General features: G+C 38.0%; 1 protein-coding gene across 1 annotated transcript in view; it reads right to left on the bottom strand.

Annotated features, from left to right (window-relative positions):
- Nucleotides 1-14,245, bottom strand: part of LOC118826110 (titin-like) — a 48,289-nt gene extending 34,044 nt beyond the window's left edge. The window contains exons 1-5 of the mRNA XM_036596999.1: nt 13,963-14,245; nt 13,141-13,416; nt 10,008-10,280; nt 6,218-6,493; nt 3,315-3,489 (exon numbers count right to left, since the gene is read on the bottom strand). Of these exons, the coding sequence (XP_036452892.1) occupies nt 3,315-3,489; nt 6,218-6,493; nt 10,008-10,280; nt 13,141-13,416; nt 13,963-14,245 (1,283 nt within the window). The remainder of the gene's footprint in view (nt 1-3,314; nt 3,490-6,217; nt 6,494-10,007; nt 10,281-13,140; nt 13,417-13,962) is intronic.
- Between the last annotated feature and the right edge of the window lie 6,331 nt (nt 14,246-20,576).

Below are 20,576 nucleotides of genomic sequence, written 5' to 3'. Positions count from 1 at the left end.
CAATAGTCAGGTGAAGCTGATCTCTGATAGGTGGGACCGGATGGCCTAGACATCACATGATCACCCAGGGGTTCTGGGAATTGGAGTTCTAAGTGTCATGGCTGGAGGAATGCATGACACCCTGGTCTTGTATGAGTACCTTCAGAGATTCTAAACTACTTTTCTAGAAACAGATAATAGAACAGAATATCTTATATAATAATCTAATTATTTAATGGATGTAGTTAAATGCAAACCTTATCTTTTACACAGTACACAGAAAGATGTACAAATGTGCACAAGCAGACCACGCTGTGATCAGTCCCAGTATTAAAACTGGTCTTATTTCATGTAACATCATGTATGGCTTTATTTTTGTTTGTACAGATTATGTCCAATGATGTTGCCAAGTCAACTCTGAAATATTTTCAGACTGTGACTGTGGATATACAAAAGAATAACTCTATTATTCAAGTACTTTTTCCAATAAATGACTTATTTTCTCTTACTTGAGTAATTTCTTTTATTAGTACTTTCAATTGTACTCAAGTAAATTATCCCTAAAGTATAAGTACTCTTACTTAAGTAGGGATTTTCAGTACTCTTTCCTCCCCTGCATAACATACTCACAAAAATGAACGAAACTATCACGTTTCACTGAGTTATTTGCCTACATATTTCCCCTGGGTTCCCATGACAAAACATAACATATAACCAAATAGTGATTTCAGCATTCAGGGCACTTTGGGCATCTCAACCAGTTAATTGAGTACTCATGTAACTGTTTGCATCCCTAGTTTGAATGTGAGATGATAAAAGAAGTTAGACTCACACACACACACACACACACACATTTTCTAAACTTCTTATCCTTCTGGGTCACGGGGGGGAACTGGAGCCTATCCCAGCGCTCATTGAGCAGAAGGCAGGATACACCCTGGACAGGTCGCAAGTCCATCGCAGGGAAGTTAGAGTCTATGCCAATAAACATCTGACTATAAACCTCCGTTATTTATAAACTGATTGACCTCATTTCCCGTTTGCTAGTCACAGGCCGGTGTCCGAAAAAAGCTGCAAAACTGTCCAGCATGTTCACAATGTGGCTATTTTTTCTTCACAGTAATTATTTTTTAAATTGACAGTGCTGTTCACTACCAGCACTGGCACTGTCACCAACTCATCATTAGAGTTGAGAAAACATCAAGTGTAAAAGAACATATAATTACAAATAAACAGACTAATCAATAGACTAACAGTTAAAACTGCACATTACATGTTCACATTCAGGATTTTGTCAAATTTAGCAATTCTTTGAAATTTTACTCCTGAAATGCACCCCTTTCTTTGATGTATGATGTATTCAGTTTGGGGGAAAAAAGAAAAAACTAATTTGCACCACTTTACACAAAAATGGCAGATCAATTAAATTTGGGCTAAGGTGGAAACTATGTAAATATGATTTTTAATTGATTATTATATTTATTTCATGACACTATTCACCACCACCACTGGTACTATCACGGACCTTAGAAAGTAACTCTGTACACTCTGACTTCAGCATAAAAGAAAGTTACTTCATGACACAGAAGCTGATCACTCAGAACCCTCAGACTGAATATTAACACCTTCATACAGCAGCTCTCACTCTAATGAAGACATAAAGAGAACATTTACTCACAGAGTATTACAGAGAGTGACCTGAACTCCATACTGTCCCCGTAATGACTGACTGACTGAACAATGCTCTGTGTTCAACACTCATCACTTCCTATGTTCTAACACTCAAAGCACATGTCTGAAATAAAACTGGGGGTGAGGAAGACATATGAACTCACATGTTCTAAGCAAATTCAAAATAGGAACACGAGCTCTACAGTGACATGTTCTCATATGAAAAATGCAAATGATTATTTCTTTAATCCCTTAAGTTCTCAAGCTTGTTACATACTAAATCTTATTATTCAGTAACTACAGGGACTTCAGTGCAAACTGGCTGAGCTATTCTTAGGTTATAGAGGTGTGAAATAAAACTTTGGGCCCCCTGGTGTGGTTAATCCCTACACACACACACACACACACACACACACACACACACACACACACACACACACACACACACAGACAGAATGGTAGAATCTTTTGTTTTAATACAAAAGTAGACAGAACAGAACAATACTATAGCTCCTGTTGGCCCTACTGGGTTTATTCAGTGTCTTTACCTGAATAAAGAATATTACTGGCAGTGAAATAAAGGAATACCACCGTAAGAGAATAATAGTAATAAACATTGATTTAAGCATTTCACCAGTTATTAAATCTAAACAAATAATTTTCATAAAACAAGTTTGCATTGTTACACAAGGTTTAATGCCTGTTTGAGTGTGCATACAAAAATAATATGTAAAGTAAAACATGTAAGAAATGTATAAAAGATAAAATAATTTTATGTGAGGTAAATAGCAAATGATTATGAAGACAAAAAGGAGCAGTGCTGCTTTATTAATGAATATTTCAATATTTATGACACTGTACCAATTCAATTACATTCATTTAATTCATTCTATTACAAAATAATTAAATAATTAGGACAAATACCTGATTAAATTATAACTGATTAAGAAGAAACAGTCATTAAAGCATCAAAGTGAGAGGAATTTTAGATACAAACGGTGCAAAAAATATATATCAAAAATAAAATGCATTTGCAAAGACAGTGCCACTACTAATACTGCACTTACTAACACAGAGCACAAATAAACCTGCTGGTTGTTTCAGTGGGTGGAGCTGTTATTTAAAGCTTCTATTACTGACCTGCAAAATAAAACAATCCATTATTTGGGTTTTAAGGTACAATTACCATGTAAAAATGCCATTTGACACTCTGCAAGATTCTCCTGCTCTTATAGGCCTACTTGCTTCTGTTCTGTGTAACTCACAGGTTTAGCTGTGAAATGTACAATAATACAATTGTAAATCTAGCCTTTAATCAAATGTTATCATACAGTTTCTGGTTAATATATAAACATTTTGAAGAATTCAAGTGAATAATTCTTACCTCGAGCTCTGTAGCATTTGACCACTATGATGATGGACACCAGTAGATATGGAAATACTGCCATTAAACTACTGAACAGACCAAGGACTGGGAATGGAGCTTCTGAATAAAACAGATCAAACACACACAATAGTATCATTATAATGTAGTTTAGAACTTATTGCTGGATTCATTGATAATATAAATGTCATTTGTCATTTGCGAACCTTTAACTGAGATCCAGCTCTTTGGTGACTCTCCTATCTTTGGGTGTTTACACTTATAGAGACCTTCATCTGACTTTGAGACAGTAAGGATGGTCATCTCTCCTGTAGTCTGAGTCTGGAGGAGTGAACCGTCTTTATAGAACTCAGTTGTGAGGTTTGAGGGCTTTGTGTGGCGATATAAACAGCGCAGAGTCAGAGGATCTCCCTCAGATACAGGATGAACAGGACTCTCCAGGATAACAGCACCATCTGTAGGAAAAAGTAAGACAGCACTGAAAACGTGAAGTTTTAAGAACACAATGATGATTTCATCCCACAGACCTACATCAGTAACAGTATATTTCAAGTTTTTCAATAACTTTTAGATTTTAAAACAGAATATACTACATGAATTTCCAATCATTAGAAGAGTGTAGACTCACTTTGCACTGTGATGTTGACAGGATTACTGCTCTCTCCAGATTCAGACTCACACCAGTACACTCCAGTGTGGGATGTGTAGAGGGAGCTGATGCTGCATGTAGATCCTGTAACTGATCCCCAGCCTGATGAACAATCTGACACTGTCTCACTGTTTGTGTATCGTCTCACTCTCCATCCAGTAGAGTCACTCTGTCCCTCACAGCTCAGTGAGAGAGAGTCAAGAGTAAAGTGTTGAGTTCTGCTGGGACTGACCATCAGAGAGACTGGACGTATTGTACCTGAGAGATGAAGAACACACACACACTGTTGCTTCGAAAGACTGGTGAGTACACAAATACACTGAATGCCAGTACAATGAGTTTGATAAGTACAATAAATACACAGTGAAATATTGCAATATTTCCTCAATAGGGCTGTTATGGTATCAAGGTTTCACAGTTAGTGACAGTATATAATTGGACAGCTATCCCACCACTGACTTTTCCAAAATACAGATTAAAATGCATTTTCTTTGTTTCCATTCATGAGTTAAAGATCCTTAAACCAATGTTTCTCAGCCTATTCTAGCTGCCACCCTGAAACACTCCAGAGCAGCCTTCTTCACATTGCGGTGCATGCAGGCGAAAAGGGCACTATACTGCTGGCAGATGCAACATTGTTATTTAGAAATAGCTTATTTAGTATGGCTACCAAACACATGAAAACACACAAAAACACAGCATTGTAGGCCATAAATAACCCAAACTCTTATTTTGCAAATATCTGACATCGCTGTCACAGCTCTGCCATTTTGATTAAATCCACATGCAGGGTTCTTATCAGTGTTGCTAGATTGCGTGGGTTTTGTTTGTATTGTTTAACATTATGCCTGTAAACATTCTTTTATATCTGTAAATTCTTTTGACAATGAATTAAGCATCATTTTGTTACTTTCTTGCACACGATTTCTTAAGTGTTTCCACTTTACCACAAATGAGTTATTTTTCTTCTTAAGATGCTGGGCAACAAATCCTGTACCAGTATTGTAAGCTCACCGGACAAACGTACCTAATAGCGTGTAATACCTCCACAAGCATAAATAACAGCTGTGAGAATTGTCATCTTGGAATACAAGAATAGGAATGTTATGTTCCTCGGTAAGATGATGAGCAAAAGGCAAAACCTGATTGTCCAGCAGCTCAATGTAGGCACCGTAGTTCAAATTTACTGTCACCTCAACCAAAGGACCCATTTCAGTATAATTAAAACACTCCCAGAACATCACAGAGCTCCTCCAACTTGAACCACACCTTGCATGCAGTCCTCATTGAAGGCTTCCTGTGGTCCACAATGAACATGACGCCCAGCATCATTCACATACAGGCAGGAACGAGATTCATCCGACCAGATAATGTTTCCAGTCATGAATAGTCCAACTGTTGTGTCGCTTTGCCCAACGTAACCAGGCAACTTTGTGAGCCGAAGTGAGCAAAGGACTCTTGTGAGACTCTCTGCTCCATATGTTCATGGTCTGCAGTTCCCTGCGAAGTGTTCTTTCAGGAATTAGTTGTGAAGAACCTGCATTGACTTCTAGAAGCAGTTCTTACCTGGAAGCAAAGCGATTTTTATTCACAAGCTGTGAAACACGCTGGCAGTCCTTATCCGTCAGGTTGGACTTTCGGCCACAATTCTGACGAAAATTTCCTGTAGAGTGGGATTTTTGCCACTGCTGGTAGACCCGTATGACTGTATGCTTTGATACACCTGCAAATTTAGCTACTTCCTTCACATCATGGCCTCTGGCTGCCCAAATACAATCACTCCTTTTTGCCAATCATTGACATCTGCTTTGCAACCCAGTTTCCACACATCGAACGAGACATTCACTGCACTGGTGCACTGTACTACCTCTTCTCAATCTCGATCATCCTCGTGCAAAGCCATCTGCAGGAGCCTCAAGTTACTACCACCTTAAACATGCAAGGTGACTAATTTTTTGTCCGGGGAGCTTATTACTCTACTGGAAGTAAGCATCATTATTTTAACTTGCCACACTAACGGGCCTCTGTTTATCATTTACAGCAACAAGCTTGTTGAATGCTACAGCCAGACCCTTAAAAGGATCTTACAGTGCATTACAAAAGTGCCCCCCCCTTGTAAGAGCACATGGAGGAGGCCCAAAGGGAACAGCAGAGAGTCTACAATCACCCCGCCTAGTCTCAGGCATTCTAGTCGGGGGACTGTGTCTTGGTCCTCATTCCAACCACCACTTGTAAGTCCTCGGTGCCTGAGGTCCATATACGATCAAGGAGCTAGCGTGAAGTACAAAGTACATCAGCATGGTAAGACTTCGGTTCCTGTGTTGATAGTTGCTGGATGCACTGAGAAGTTGCGATGCAGTTCTATACTTGAGAACTTTTCTGACCTGACACTTTTATACTTCTACTGAAGCTGTTTTTTGGAAAGACACTTTTACTTATAACATACTTATTTTTAACAAGACATTTGCTTCAGTCTGGGTTTAAGCTATGCTGCCCACCTCCGAGTATCACTTATCAGAACGTGTTTTACTCACGAGTGACGTTCATCCAGAGGGCATCACTGTAGTGAGTGTAGTAGACTGGGTTTCCTCTCCCAGCTCTGCACCAGTACTGTCCTCCTTCAGAGACACTGACTGAGCTGATGGTGTAGGAGTGTGTTTCAGTCTTGGTCTCATTCTCAGGGTTCTGTGTGTGTTTGAACCAGTAAAACTTCCATCCAGCAGACTGATCTAGCTTACAGTACAGAACCACTGGATTTCCTATCAGTGCAGCTCCTTTATGGCTTGATGTGAGTTCAGGTTTAGGTTTTTCTGCTGTTGGAAATGAAACACACTGTTCAGACCATGCAGTGACAGTTTGCACACTGATCTCAGAGTCTTTACCCCAGGAATTACTCACCTTTTACAGAGAAACCCACTATGTTGCTGTACTGTGATGATGAGGGTCTGTTATCTCTCTCTCCTCTACACCAGTACTGACTGTGACCTGCTGCTGATCTGATGGTGAAGGTGTTTGTCTGAGACTGATAGACTGCAGTGCTACTGCTGCCTTTATACCACTGATATCTCCAGTTACTGTAAGACTCTATATCACACTTCAGAGTGACCGACTCTCCAGTGAACACAGGTCTCCATTTGGGTTCTATAGTCAGTGTAGTTCTGGGTAAAGCTGTGAGAACAGAGGAGACTGATTTTATATGGAGACTAGCTATCCCATCTAAAGTTCTTTAAATGTTCTATCAAACAATATATTATTTTTATTTGTTGTTGAAGATGAAAAAAAACAAAAGTCTGATTAAAAACCACTAGACATATCTTTACAATAAAAATACAGATGGATTTATATTACCAGATACAGCATCAATGTATTATATTAAAAACATCTATACTGATACCAATTAATTTTGCAAAGGTTACATGATCATAATTACCTAATCCTCTTCAATAAGAGGACAAAAGCAATGATCTTACCTTTCACTGTGAGAGTAACAGGATTGCTGAGTTGTGATGATGAGGGTCTGTTATCTCTCTCTCCTCTACACCAGTACTGATCCTGATCCTGATCTGCTGCTGAACTGATGGTGAAGGTGTTTGTCTGAGACTGATAGTCTGCAGTGCTACTGCTGCCTTTATACCACTGATATCTCCAGTTACTGTAAGACTCTATCTCACACTTCAGAGTGACTGACTCTCCAGTGAACACAGGACTCCATTTGGGCTCTACAGTCAGTGTAGATCTGGGTAAAGCTGTGGGAGCAAAGGAGAGGAGAGAGAATACTGTCATTGCTTCTTAACCCTGGTCCTGCGGCCGGTCTCACAAAGCAGGATATTTTCTTAGTCTAGTTCGTATTATGATGTTGAATTACTTTTACTGGGTTTGATCACTAGGACAACTTGTGCTGCACATCCTAACCTGCTCCAGGGCAGGTTAAGTTCAGGATTTCATATCATAAAAACCCCTCAGATCATAAACAGATCAGCGATAGATGTCTTTTTCTTTTGGGTCACTTTTATAACGAGACATTAAGCCGCTTATTCTCCTGGGTTACGGGTGTGCTGAAGCCCATCCTAGCGCCCATTGGGCAGAATGCAGGAAACACCTTGGACAGGTCGCCAGTCCATCAAAGGGCAAAAACACAGACATAAACATACACACACGCTCATAGCGAGGGGCAATTTAGTATCCCCAACTAGCCTGACTGCATGTCTTTGAACTGTGGTAGGAAACCAGAGCACCTGGAGGAAGAAACCCATGCAGACACGGGGAGAACATGCAAACTCCACACGGAAAGGACTCTGGTCGTCTGGCCAGGGAGTCGAACCCAGACTGTTCTTGCTGTGAGTCGACTTTTCAGCTAAGGAAATCAATCGTACCACATAGATATCAAGAATATATAGCAATTATTACTCCAGTAAGCACCAACACAGTGGCAGTGTCAACAGTGTTGCTTTTTACTTTTACAAAGCTTTACTTTCTACATATTTATGTAGTATGATTTCTTTTTCCTACATTGAAAAATAAGCTACTCGTCTCCTCCTTATGTTTCAAGGGAGTGACGTGATTGACTTCTATGTGGATGCGCAAGAGGATTAAGCATAGCTTGGGTATCTAAACCTGGGTTAACAGAGGAGGTTGTTGACCGGCATCATAAAGCGAGTAAACCATGACTGCTTTTGGAACCCTGTGTAAATTGAATGTGCTTTGTGAGACTGGACGCTGGAGGCCTCTTGCTCTGCACATTTTAGTGTTATCTCTGCTCCAGCACAACTGATTCAATAAAGTGGCTACTTAAGAAGCCATTCCTGAGTTAAGTGTTTGTGTTAGAGAAGGAAAGCATTAAAATGAGCAGGACAAGGAGGCCTTCAGGTCCAGAGTTGGAAACCAACAGCGTTCAGTATATAGATTTATAATTCCATCTCTGAAATCTTGATGTTCTCTTTTAACAAGGCATTGTTGATGTTTGAGTATTTGAGAGTTTATTTTTTTAAGATGAAGATTAATGCATGTATGATGTTTTGTAAATTATTAATTTGTTTCAATATTTTTAATAATTTCTGCATAAATAAATCTTTAATTAGTAAACAAAGTAATTCGGAGTGGTTGCATGTGAAATGCATCATTGTATGGAAAATTACCAAGTCAGAATTATTTACAGTAGTGGTGATAGGAGCCAGATGTCTGAAGAGCTGAATGCCTCTAAAAGCATTTAGAAAGAGTTTAATGCCTCTAAATGCCTTGTGTTTTAAAACGTTTGTTCTGATTTTCCACTAATTTTCTATTTTTAACATTACTTATAAAAACTCAGAAGACAGGTGTAGGTTTACTGGTGGTTTTGGATGGTAAACAAAATGGCTATATATGGCTATAAGAAATCTGAATCGGTATTGTTTAACATCACTTAGAAACCAACAGTGTGTGATACTGTGATATTCCACAAATCAGATTTGTGGAAATTAAAGTACATTTTTAAACTCACCTTTCACAGGGAGTGTAACAGAGTTACTGTACTGTGATGATGTTGGTCTGTAACATCTCTCTCCTCTACAGCGATACTGATCTCCATTAATCACAGCACCTTCTCTGATGGTGAGAGTGTCTCTGTTTACAGTGTAAGACTCAGACTGAGACACTGCAGTCCATCTACTCTGTTTATCCTGTTTATACCACTGATATGTCCATCCATCATGAGTGATAATATCACACTTCAGAGTGACTGACTCTCCACTGAACACAGGACTCTCTGGTTCTACAGTCAGTGTAGCTCTGGGTAGATCTACAGAAAGAAGAGAACAGCAGTGCAGATTCAGAGCGTTTAGAGTCCGTTTCATGAAAGGACCAGTAGCATCAGTGGTGATGTGTAACATGGAAATATTAATAACTTTCAGAATCTACCATTCACTGCCCAGTCCATATAATCCATGTATAAACCAAACACATTTTCATATGTCTACCATCTCAGCCTACAGCACTTTAGCACCACTTTAGCAGTGTTTCAGCCTGCTTTTTTGAATGATACACCATACAGAGCAGCCAATCAGAACAGAGGTCATTTACACATCTTAAAAGGCACAATAACAAAAACACAAGCCTGTTTAATTGTAAGGGATGAAGAGAGGTTGGAAAATGGTTATGTAGAAATGAATAATGACTCTTTTGGTACATACAACCACACAAACATTGTAACTGGACTTCAAGAAAAAAACAAAATACAAAAGAAATGTGAGATATTGGCCCTTTAATAGAAAACACATATTAAACATGTGATTATGTCTATATTGCTGTGGTACTGAGGTTAATGAACACTGAAGAGATGATCACACTCACCTGATACAGTCAGTGTAACAGCATCACTGGTGTGTGAGTAGCGTGATGTTTCTCTCTCTGTTCCTCTACAGGTGTATTTTCCACTGTAAGACTTGGTAACGGAGCTGATTGTGTACTGCTGTTCATTACTGACCGGAGTGGATGAACCATCTTTAAACCAGCTGTACTGCCAGTTAGAGACACCTTCTCCCTGTATGTCACACCTGAGAGTGACAGTCTCTCCTCTGAACACCTGTTTGTCAGAATTTATAGACACCACAGCTTTTGGTCTCTCTGTGGAAAGATAATAAAATATCAGGAAAGGTTGTTACTTTCATGTCAAAATATGTCTGCAGTGTTGAATTAACACATACAGTGTTCATAAAGTGCATCTAGACATGAGTGAACACTATGAGAATTATTAAACACTGGGGATTTTGCTGTATGTAAGAACGACACTGAAAAAACATGTAATTTAAAATGATGCACCTCAGCTTAAAATGATTCCTTTAATGTGTTTAATTGTGTAGCATTGCATAACATGTACAGTGTTAATAACAGGTATCACTGTCAACATCAGCAGTTCTTTTTCCTGGTCCTGGAGCCCCCTTCTGGACATTTTAGTGTTTTCCGTGCTCCAACACAATTGACCCAGCTAATCGAGTGTTTAACACTCGTGTCAAACACAAGGCCTGTGGGCCAAGTCAGGCCCATGGCAGAATCCTCTTCAGCCCACAAAATTATTTGAATTTTCTATTAATATTAGCCCATTTCACCATGAGTTGCACTACAGTTCGCAGTATGCACTGCAGCGTAATGTGTGCTTCCACCCTCTCCCCAACAACGAGAAAAACAAACACCCTCTCCCCAACAACGAGAAAAACAAACAAACAAAAAAAGATGCCAGGTTTTCAAGGGAATAGGCACTTTTAAAAACCTACTGTACATTGGGGACATTTAAAGAGTTTTAACAGTTATCTGCTGCTAATGTAGTCTATTGTTTTATATAAAACTATTTGTTTTTATTTAAAATTATTTTTGAATCATTCAAGTATTTAGTGCCTATTTTTGCTGTTGTAGTTTTGGCATATTTTGAACAAACAATGGCCAGTTGGGTTCACGGCAAAATGTTAAATAAAAATAAAATAAAAACACACCTGGTCCATGGATTTGATGAAATGTTTTAATGCGGACTTTTTAGTGGTTGCATTTGACACCCCTGGATTAACAAGTCCTTCTTGAGTTGATGTATTAGAGCAGGGTTCTCCAGATCTCCAAGTCTAAGAAAGTCTTGTTAAAATAATAACCCACTACACTGGTGCTTTAGGCTCCAACAGTTCAGTAGTTTCAGAGTTTCGATATTTTCAGGGCTTTTACACACTTGGAAAGTTTTTGTGGCTGCTTAAAACGTAAAAGAATCACACCAAAGAAACACAGACTCCTCTAAACAGACACTGACTGAGCACTTTATAAAGAACACCTGTATTTGTACTCATTCAAGCTTCAAGTTCAAGCTTAATAGACATGCCAGGAGAGCTGATGTCTTTTTTAATTCCTCTCATTTTGTACACTGAGAGTGGAGCATTTTATTGGATTTTTGCTTCATTTTGCCATTATCTATGTTGGAAATACTTTTCTGTTATAGTCTGTCTTGTGATAGCAGGCCTAACTCAGTTAACCCATGTGTTCATTGTGTTTGTTAGCTTGTTTAATTACATTTTAGTTTAGAAGGCTTTAATTAGTGTTAACTATCACAATATTTTTATATATTTATTTGATTTGATAAAAGGCAAACTAATTGTGTAATGTGTTATGTAAAATTCTCAGTTATATTCTTTTTAAATATTGTTTGTAGCTAAAATTAAAAAGCGATGCTGTAGTTAGTGTTTAATGATTTTGATCCATGTTCCCCTTTTTAACTTACAGCACCTGCCCCTTTAAGGGTCTCTGGGAGGAAAGCATGATGTTTATAACGAATAGCTAGTCATGTGAAACATGAAGAATAGTTGCTAAATAAGGAAAAATAAATCATGTTACCTAAATATGTAGTGAGTAAACCATTTGTAATGGTATAAAAGTGATACTGTTGCCACAGCCACCAGGGTTAAAGTTAGCTATGCAAGAAATACTGCCTTGTTACATGGATTCCTGGATCAAGAATGCTGAGAAAGTTACCTGTAATTTTACTTATTGGGACCCCAAATGTGTATCCAATCATCAGCAATACACAAATTAGAAAGTTATACATGTATTTCATTAAGATGGCTTGTGGTAGTCACTGTTACTACTTATTTTTTGATTTCACAGTACACCAGCCAGCAAGGTGGAGAGCCCTAGAAAAAGTCTTGCTTTGGCAAGATGTGGCCCCTAGACTGGCCTGCACAGCTGATATAACATAATAATGCCAATAAATTCAGCTTTTGGAACGGAATGAATTGGTATCTTTAGTCCCCAAACAGTTATTAAATGCTAAAGGAAAAGTAATGTAACACGGCGGTAAACATGCTCAGTTTTTGGAACATGCTACAGGCATCAAATGTGGAATGAGCATATATTTACAAAAAAAAACTAATACATATATAAAACAAAATAAAATTGTAAGTCTATAAGGTAAAACTTCAGATAGAATTGAAGAATCACTGCTTTCTGTTTTTATTAGCATTTTTTGGAATTGATGTTTATATTTGACCACACTTTCAAAAGTGGCTCAGGCAATGATTATATGATAAACTTGAACAGCATTACCCATAATTCAGTCTTACCCAAGGAGGGTCTGAATTCTAAATGAGTTGGGGTGTGAGCAACAAGTGGTCTGAGATCTCATCATTGCTAAAAAGGACAAGGAAGAGAACTGAGTCCCCTTTAAAATTGTAAATACAAAAAGCACTGAGGCCGTTTGCAGCTTCTCCCCTTTCAGCTTCACTTTGACAGGCCTGTTTAGTTCATTTAAAAAGAGCTGTATGTTAAAGCACTCTCAGATGTACAGTTGATTTTTCACTGGTGTTACAAAAATACCCACAAGTTATACTTACATTTAACTGTGAGAAATCCTATCAGCAGGTAGAGAAATACATGAAACCATTTTCAACGATTGTTAGCTTCTTACATCTAATGCTAAAGACACACACTGTAAGCATGAAGCAAATGTTCTTACCTTTCACTGTGAGAGTAACAGTATTGCTGGGTTGTGATGATGTTGGTCTCTCATCCCTTTCTCCTCTACACCAGTACTGATCCTGATCCTGATCTGCTGCTGATCTGATGGTGAAGGTGTTTGTCTGAGGCTGATTGACTGCAGTGCTACTGCTGCCTTTATACCACTGATATCTCCAGTTACTGTAAGACTCTATCTCACACTTCAGAGTGACTGACTCTCCAGTGAACACAGGACTCCATTTGGGCTCTACAGTCAGTGTAGATCTGGGTAAATCTACAGAAAGGGGAACATGCATGCTCCATTTAGAGTCAGCATTATATTGAGATAATACCAAAATTAAACATTTGTACAAAGCTGATACTGCAGTTCATTATTAAGGTGAAATCAGCAAAAGTGAGACATTTTTTTGGTAGACGCACCAAGAGATCCTCATAAAAGCTATATACTCCTATCTCTCATATACATGTGAGTTATCACAAACCTCTTACATGTAAATGTGTAAAAAAAGGGCCAGGATTGAGAACCTCTGATCTAAACACTTAAGCGATTACCCACTGCACTGGTTATTTGGCTCCTACAGTGTCCTTTTGAACTCAATACTTTCAGTAGCATAAGTGTTGATTACAAAAATGGCCAGAAAAAAAAAACATTCTGTTAATAATTTGAGTTATACCTATAGTATATATACAAGAATGCTGGTTACACATGTAGGAAATAATTCAACATTTTTATTTGGCACTTTATCTATTTTTAATGGAATATCTATTGTCTAATTTCTGTGCTGCTAACCTCTTAAAAGTACAAAAGCAGTTATCTTACCTTTCACTGTAAGAGTAACGGGATTGCTGAGTTGTGATGATGTGGGGCTGTTATCGCTCTCACCTTTACACCAGTACTGATCCTGATCTGCTGCTGAACTGATGGTGAAGGTGTTTGTCTGAGACTGATGGACTACATTGCTGCTGTAGCCTTGATACCACTGATATTTCCAGTAACAAGATTCTATCTCACACTTCAGAGTGACTGGCTCTCCAGCGAACACAGGACTCTCTGGTTCTACAGTTAGTGTAGCTCTGGGTAGATCTAAAGAAAGGGGGAACATGCATACTTAATTTACAGTCAGCATGATGTTAAGACGAAACACAAATGAACACTTGTGATACTTAATAGGGTGAACAGTGAACTCACTAAAAGTGGGAGTTTTTAATAATTGCAATAGACCTGGGCGATAGGGCGGTGTAATCAGATGTTGTTGATGATTGACAAGTAAGGAAAAGATGATGCTATAAAGGTGAAAATCACCATGTGGGGAAAGATGACTGTTGAAAAAGTGCACTATTACAAGGTATAAATAACCCATTAGGTGACAGTAGAACAAAATTCCCATTGTCTTTGCAGGGGGCTTCCCCTGAGTACCTACCATCTGAGGACAACTCTAAGCATTTTTCTATTTTATTTTAGATGAGGTCTGGAGTCTGTGTAAGTCGACATTGATTTAATCTACACGCATCAGCCGCTTTATTAGGAACACCTGTACATCTGCTCAGTAATGCAATAAAATCACGCAGATATGGTTTAAGACCTTAAGTTAATGTCCACATCGAAACTTCAGAATAAGGAAAATACATGATCCAAGTGACTGTGACTGGGTGGTTGTTTACTTTTTAGGTTACTGCAACTGATCAGTTAGTGCTAAGTGAACCAGCACTACCACTGGAAAACAAGTGTGTTTCAAATACAAGTTAGTCAGTTTCGAGTAAATCAAATATAAGCTCGGCTCTGTCCTGCTCTCTATCTCATTGGCTACCAGCAGCCTTGCATTTTATTATATCCTTTATCTGCATATGTGAATATGTTTCTTGTAATAATTTGATATTTATAATATATCAAATGTTGAAACTGAAAAATTTTAATGTTTCTTGGAATCTCTGCCCATCTTCACTTCTAAAAGACTCAACCTCTCTGGGATGCTCTTTTAATGCCCAATCATGTTGCCAATTAAGTTGATTAGATTTGAGATGTTCCACCTGGCATTACACAACTTTACCAGCCTTTTGTTTCTCCTGTCTCAATTTTTTTAATCATGCTGCTGGCATCAAATTAAAATGGGCATCTATTTTTCAAAAAAACATAAAATGTTCTAGTTACAGTTGATATGTTGTCTTTGTATTGCTTTCAATTAAATATATGGATCAAATGATTTGTACATCACTGCATTCTGTTTTAATTTACATTTTGCACAACCCCACAACTTTTTTGGAAATGGGGCTGTAGTTAGATACTGAGGCAGTGTTACTCCAGTTTGTTATTGAAGGAGTGATATATGGAAGGAACAACAGGTGTCTTGCAGCCTGCTAGCCACGCTCCTGTTTCCACTGCCTGTGCTGCACCAAAGTACGGTTTGCTGGGTCGGGAAAAGCTGCTGTATGCTTACATATACACACCACAGATTTTCTATACATTGTTCAGCTCTGTTTTTACGATTTTTACTGTTCAGTAAAACTTAAGTTGCTAAATAAGTGAGAATTATGAAATTTTATATTGGAATTGCATAAATATCAGAATTTTCTGGCACATATGGATTAGTTAGGTTAGTTTTTAACAGATATTTGGTACTCAGTATCTGCTGATTCTTGAGGATTAGGTAGTCATATCATAAGGGGAAAATGGTGTTGGTGAATCACTCATGTATGCAAATATACATGAATGCAAATGAAATGGGCGGCACGGTGGTGCAGTGGGTAGCGCTGTCGCCTCACAGCAAGAATGGCCTGGGTTCGATTCCTGGCTGGGCGACCAGGGTCATTTCTGTGTGGAGTTTGCCTGTACTCCCCGTGTCTGCGGGTTCTCCGGTTTCCTCCCACAGTCCAAAAACATGCAATCAGGCCAATTGGACATGCTAAAATTGCCCCTAGGTGTGAGTGTGTGACTGTGTATGTCTGTTTGTCTGCCCTGCGATGGACTGGCGACCTGTCCAGGGTGTAGCCTGCCTTCCGCCCAATGACAGCTAGGATAGGCTCCAGCACCCCACCGCGACTCAGTAGGATAAGCGGTTTAGATGATGTATGTATGTATGTATGCAAATGAAATGCCATGTACATTATTCACCTTGAGTTTGTCCAGAACGGATGAGTACAATCAGCCCTAAAACAGAGGGAGAAACAGAGGATATGATGCATTAATATAAAATGCTAGGTGGTATCACAAGTAGGATTAATGAGTCTGAAAAGGCTGTGGCAGTGTTTGTTTTTTTTGGGATTTGGAATGATGGTAGATGTTTTGAAGCATGTGGGAACAGAGCAACGTTCCAGTGATTTGTTAAAGATGTTTGTGAACATCAGTGCTAGCTGGTCACAGCAGTGCTTTACGGTGGATGGAGAGACTCTGTCTGGCCCCGGAGCTTTTCTCACCTTTAAGAGCCAAGGTGGGGGAGGAGGACAGGGGACTGGGAGAGAGGTTGAAGATTCTATATTACACCTTCAAATCAGTGGTAGAACTTATTCAGGTTGTTGGTGAGCTGGCAGTCATTCAGGAGAAGAGGAGGTTTTATCACCTTGGTAGTTGATAATCTCTTAGAGGCCTTTCAGGTTCCAAACTGAAATTAAGTCGTTAGCAGCAATGTGGCTTTTCAGATTTTCTGAGAATTTTTCTTTGCTGCTTTCTCCAATTTGTAGAGTGCTGTGTAGATCATTTGATTCATGGCAGGTCATTTATGTATCATCCATCAAAACATAAATGTTATTTTAGTGATAAAATGATGTTACTTTTACAGGACTCAAATGCTAAACTAGCATCCAGGGTAACATCAAGGTCCTTGACTGTAACGTTTGGTTACACAGAAAAAAAAACATTAACTATTAAATGCCTTATTTTCACAGACTTAAGGCTTGCTTCTGTTTTATCCAGAAGTTAGCTGGAGGAATTTCCTGATCATCCAATCTTTTATGTCTTATATCCATTACATTACTGAATCTGGCTGAGATGACCCAAATTAATTAAAACCTAATTAAAATTAAGGTTTGAGCGACAGCCAACATTTTGTTATATGAAGTATATGCCTGGGGCTGTAAACAGAGGAAGAACTCTATAGGCCCTTAAGCAGAACACTGTGGAACACCATAAGAACTGCCAATTTACATAAACAAATTAGCAGTCAGTCTGTCAAGCAAGATCTAAACCAGGTGATATCTTGGCTGTCTAAGCTAATGTGTTTTGTAAACTGTTCACTAAAATATTGTGGTTGATTGTATCAAAATTTCCACTCAAATCCTCCTGAAAGCCAGATAGCTACTTACTGTAAATCAAACTGTTGGGCTACAACGTCTTCCAGAATCTTACATGGAAAAGGAGTGTTGAAAAAAGCAATAAGAGGAAACCCACACAGACACGGGGAGAACAGGCAAACTCCCCACTGTAAGGACCCTGGTCACCCGGCCAGGGAATCAAACCCAGGCCCTTCTTGCTGTGAGGCGACAGCGCTACCAAGATCATGTTCAAAACTACTATAAGTAAAATGTCACTTGCAGAGTTTACATTCAACTGCCTTAGAATCACATTTACAAATATTTAAGTGCATTAAATAACAGTTAGTGGATTGACAGAATCTTATCACCACTGTAACATTTTTATTAATAATTGACCCCAGTTAAACTGATGTGACTTTAGTTAATAAACTTATCAATATTCAAAATGGATCTTTCTCTGATGGGCTGAACTTGGAAACACAATCCCAGTTTTTTTATCTTTTCTGTTTCTTACTTTTTCAAAAAAATAAATAAATAATACTCAGTTAATTGTGAGTTATTCTACCCTTCTACAAATTTGAGGACATGAAAATAAATAATAAGAATAAATCACAGAAAGTTTATTCTGTAGTTTATTCTAATTTTTGTGGTTTGTTCTGTATATTCTGTGTTCTACTCCTAAATTAACTAACAAAAACTATGAGAATTCTTCATAGACAGGATTTCACGCTAGGAGTTATAAGGGTAAAGTAACCCATATGCATCTCAAGAATATAAAAAATAAGTCCCTTATTGAAATAATCCCACTTTGTCTTTGAGGAAATAAAAAAAAAGCATTAATATGGCAAAGCTTCATAACTTGGCAAAGGTTGTGTCAACACATGGCGGTATTCATCAGAACACACAAAATGTCAAAATCATGAAACCCAATTCCAAGCAATGGAATATGGTGGTCTGAATGAGGACATGGATTTTTCTGAATTTTTGAATTGAATTCATTTAAATGGTGCATTTAGGTTTCTTTTTTATCATTTTTTATACAATAATAAGTCATACATACATAAATCGCTACATATTCATTATAGTTTATTGTACATTAAAGGATATTCTGATTAAGAATTTTAATCCCTTTACATTGTAGATTCAGTTTTTCCTCTTACTTTTTAAAATGCCTTTGTTGTTTGGTGGGACAGTAGCTGATTAAAATTTCTTTCTTTCTTTCTTTCTTTCTTGCTTTCTTTCTTTCTTTCTCTGGACCATCAGCCACCAAAATGGTAGAATGACCATTCTTTCTTCATGAGAATTTCATTATATCACAAAAAAGGTTCCAAGGGAACTGTGAGAGATTTTTTTATTATTGAAAATTTCCCCCTAACGTCTTATACAAAACAGTGTTTACAATAATTGGGGGAGTTTAAGCTTTTAGTCCTGAGGTGGATACGGGGCATTATCCATTGAGAACCTTAGACTGTTACATATTTTTCATATAACAAAGCAGAACTTGTCCACGTTGGATTTTGAATTTTAATGAAATTACACCTAAAATAAAGTGCACCTAAAAATGAACTTCTCTCTAACTTATGAGAGAAAAGTGAGTGTACAATCTAAACTACCTGAAGTTATTAAATCACACAGAAGCTGATCACTCAGAACCCTCAGACTGAATATTAACAACTTCATACAGCAGCTCTCACTCTAATGAAGACATAAAGAGAACATTTACTCACAGAGCATTACAGAGAGTGACCTGAACTCCATACTGTCCCCGTAATGACTGACTGAATGAACAATGCTCCGTGTTCAACACTCATCACTTCCTGAGAGAAAGAGAGAGAGACAGAGAGAGAGAGAGAGAGAGAGAGAGAGAGAGAGAGAGAGAGAGAGAGAAAGAAAGATGTTTCAAGTACTAGTCTGACTTTTCAAGGAACAAACAGGGCAAGCGTACATTAGTTTATAAATTTGTTAATTTAATTTAATAATTTTCAATAGGATAAAACTGTTCATCTCTTCATTCAGTAGCTGAAAAGCCCAATAAAAGCAACCAACCACATGAGATTTCTTTGTGCCTCATTATCAGCACTGATCCAGACACTTTACACTGAATAGTAGTTTAATGAGTAGGTTCATGCTCAGTACTCTGATAAAGTCTCATCAACAATCTGAACCTGTTTATGTCCAAATATGGTAGCAAAGAGTCATAACAATTGTAACCGAGGAAGTTGCCTCTGTGTTTGATGCTATAAATGTCTTGATGTCACTGATACTATTTCTGTTTCCTAAAGCAATGCAAGCAGTCACGTGTGGTGAGCATAGGATTAAACTGCAAACAGAGCCTGTAATAATAATCAGTATTAACAGTAACATAATAGGTAGGCTTGTGAGCTACAGGTCACTACAGGCCCCATATTATGATATTATCATGATACTTGAGCCATGATGCAATTCTGGTACCATATTTAAATATTTGTGATATGCTGTTGTAATTTAAATTTAAATTTAAATGTAAAATTGTCTTAATGTAGGTTAAAGCATTCATAAAGTGCACTATTTGTATAATAATCTTTAACATGGTCACATAACTGTAATTAATAAAGTAAGAAAGATCAGAAGAAAGAATATATGTCCAATTCTACAAGAGCTTAGATATGATGTTTTGTCTGACGATCTGACACCTGACCGTGTGGTTTTACCATGTCCTAAAATGTACATCATTCTGCAGGCAGCTTTTTGTACAGGCATTATATTTGCCTTCTGCAACTGCACTATCATCTTATGGATTGATGCAAAAAGTGCTTTAAAGTCTATTTGTCAGGCTGTTGTCTGGTGAGGGTCAGGGTGAGAGTTTCCACTTGCCACCGTCTCATTCCATTTGGACTAATGAAGCTATTTGAGGCTTTTCTAGTTTATTTTCTCTACAGTCCGTTTGCAATTTGTTAAATACAAGAAATCCAGTATAGATGTGCACTGCTCTTTACGTGAAGCTTCTTACATCACTGAGTTTCAGGTTTTTTTCAGTCTTATTATAGCTGAAGATGTCATTGCCACTCTTTCACTGGAAGTCAGAAATATGTTTAGCAAACTAAACATAGCTGGCTAAATGTCTTCAACAGGCTTACATTAGCTAGCTGTCTAGGTTGGCAAGCTAAACAAGCAAGCTGACAGTAGCTACGAAGAAACTGACGAGCTGCA

The sequence above is a fragment of the Colossoma macropomum genome, unplaced genomic scaffold, assembly GCF_904425465.1.
Source record: "Colossoma macropomum unplaced genomic scaffold, Colossoma_macropomum, whole genome shotgun sequence".
Taxonomy (NCBI): Eukaryota; Metazoa; Chordata; class Actinopteri; order Characiformes; family Serrasalmidae; genus Colossoma; species Colossoma macropomum.
The sequence above is the reverse complement of the archived record's forward strand: the minus strand, read 5'-3'. Positions and strand labels throughout refer to the sequence as shown.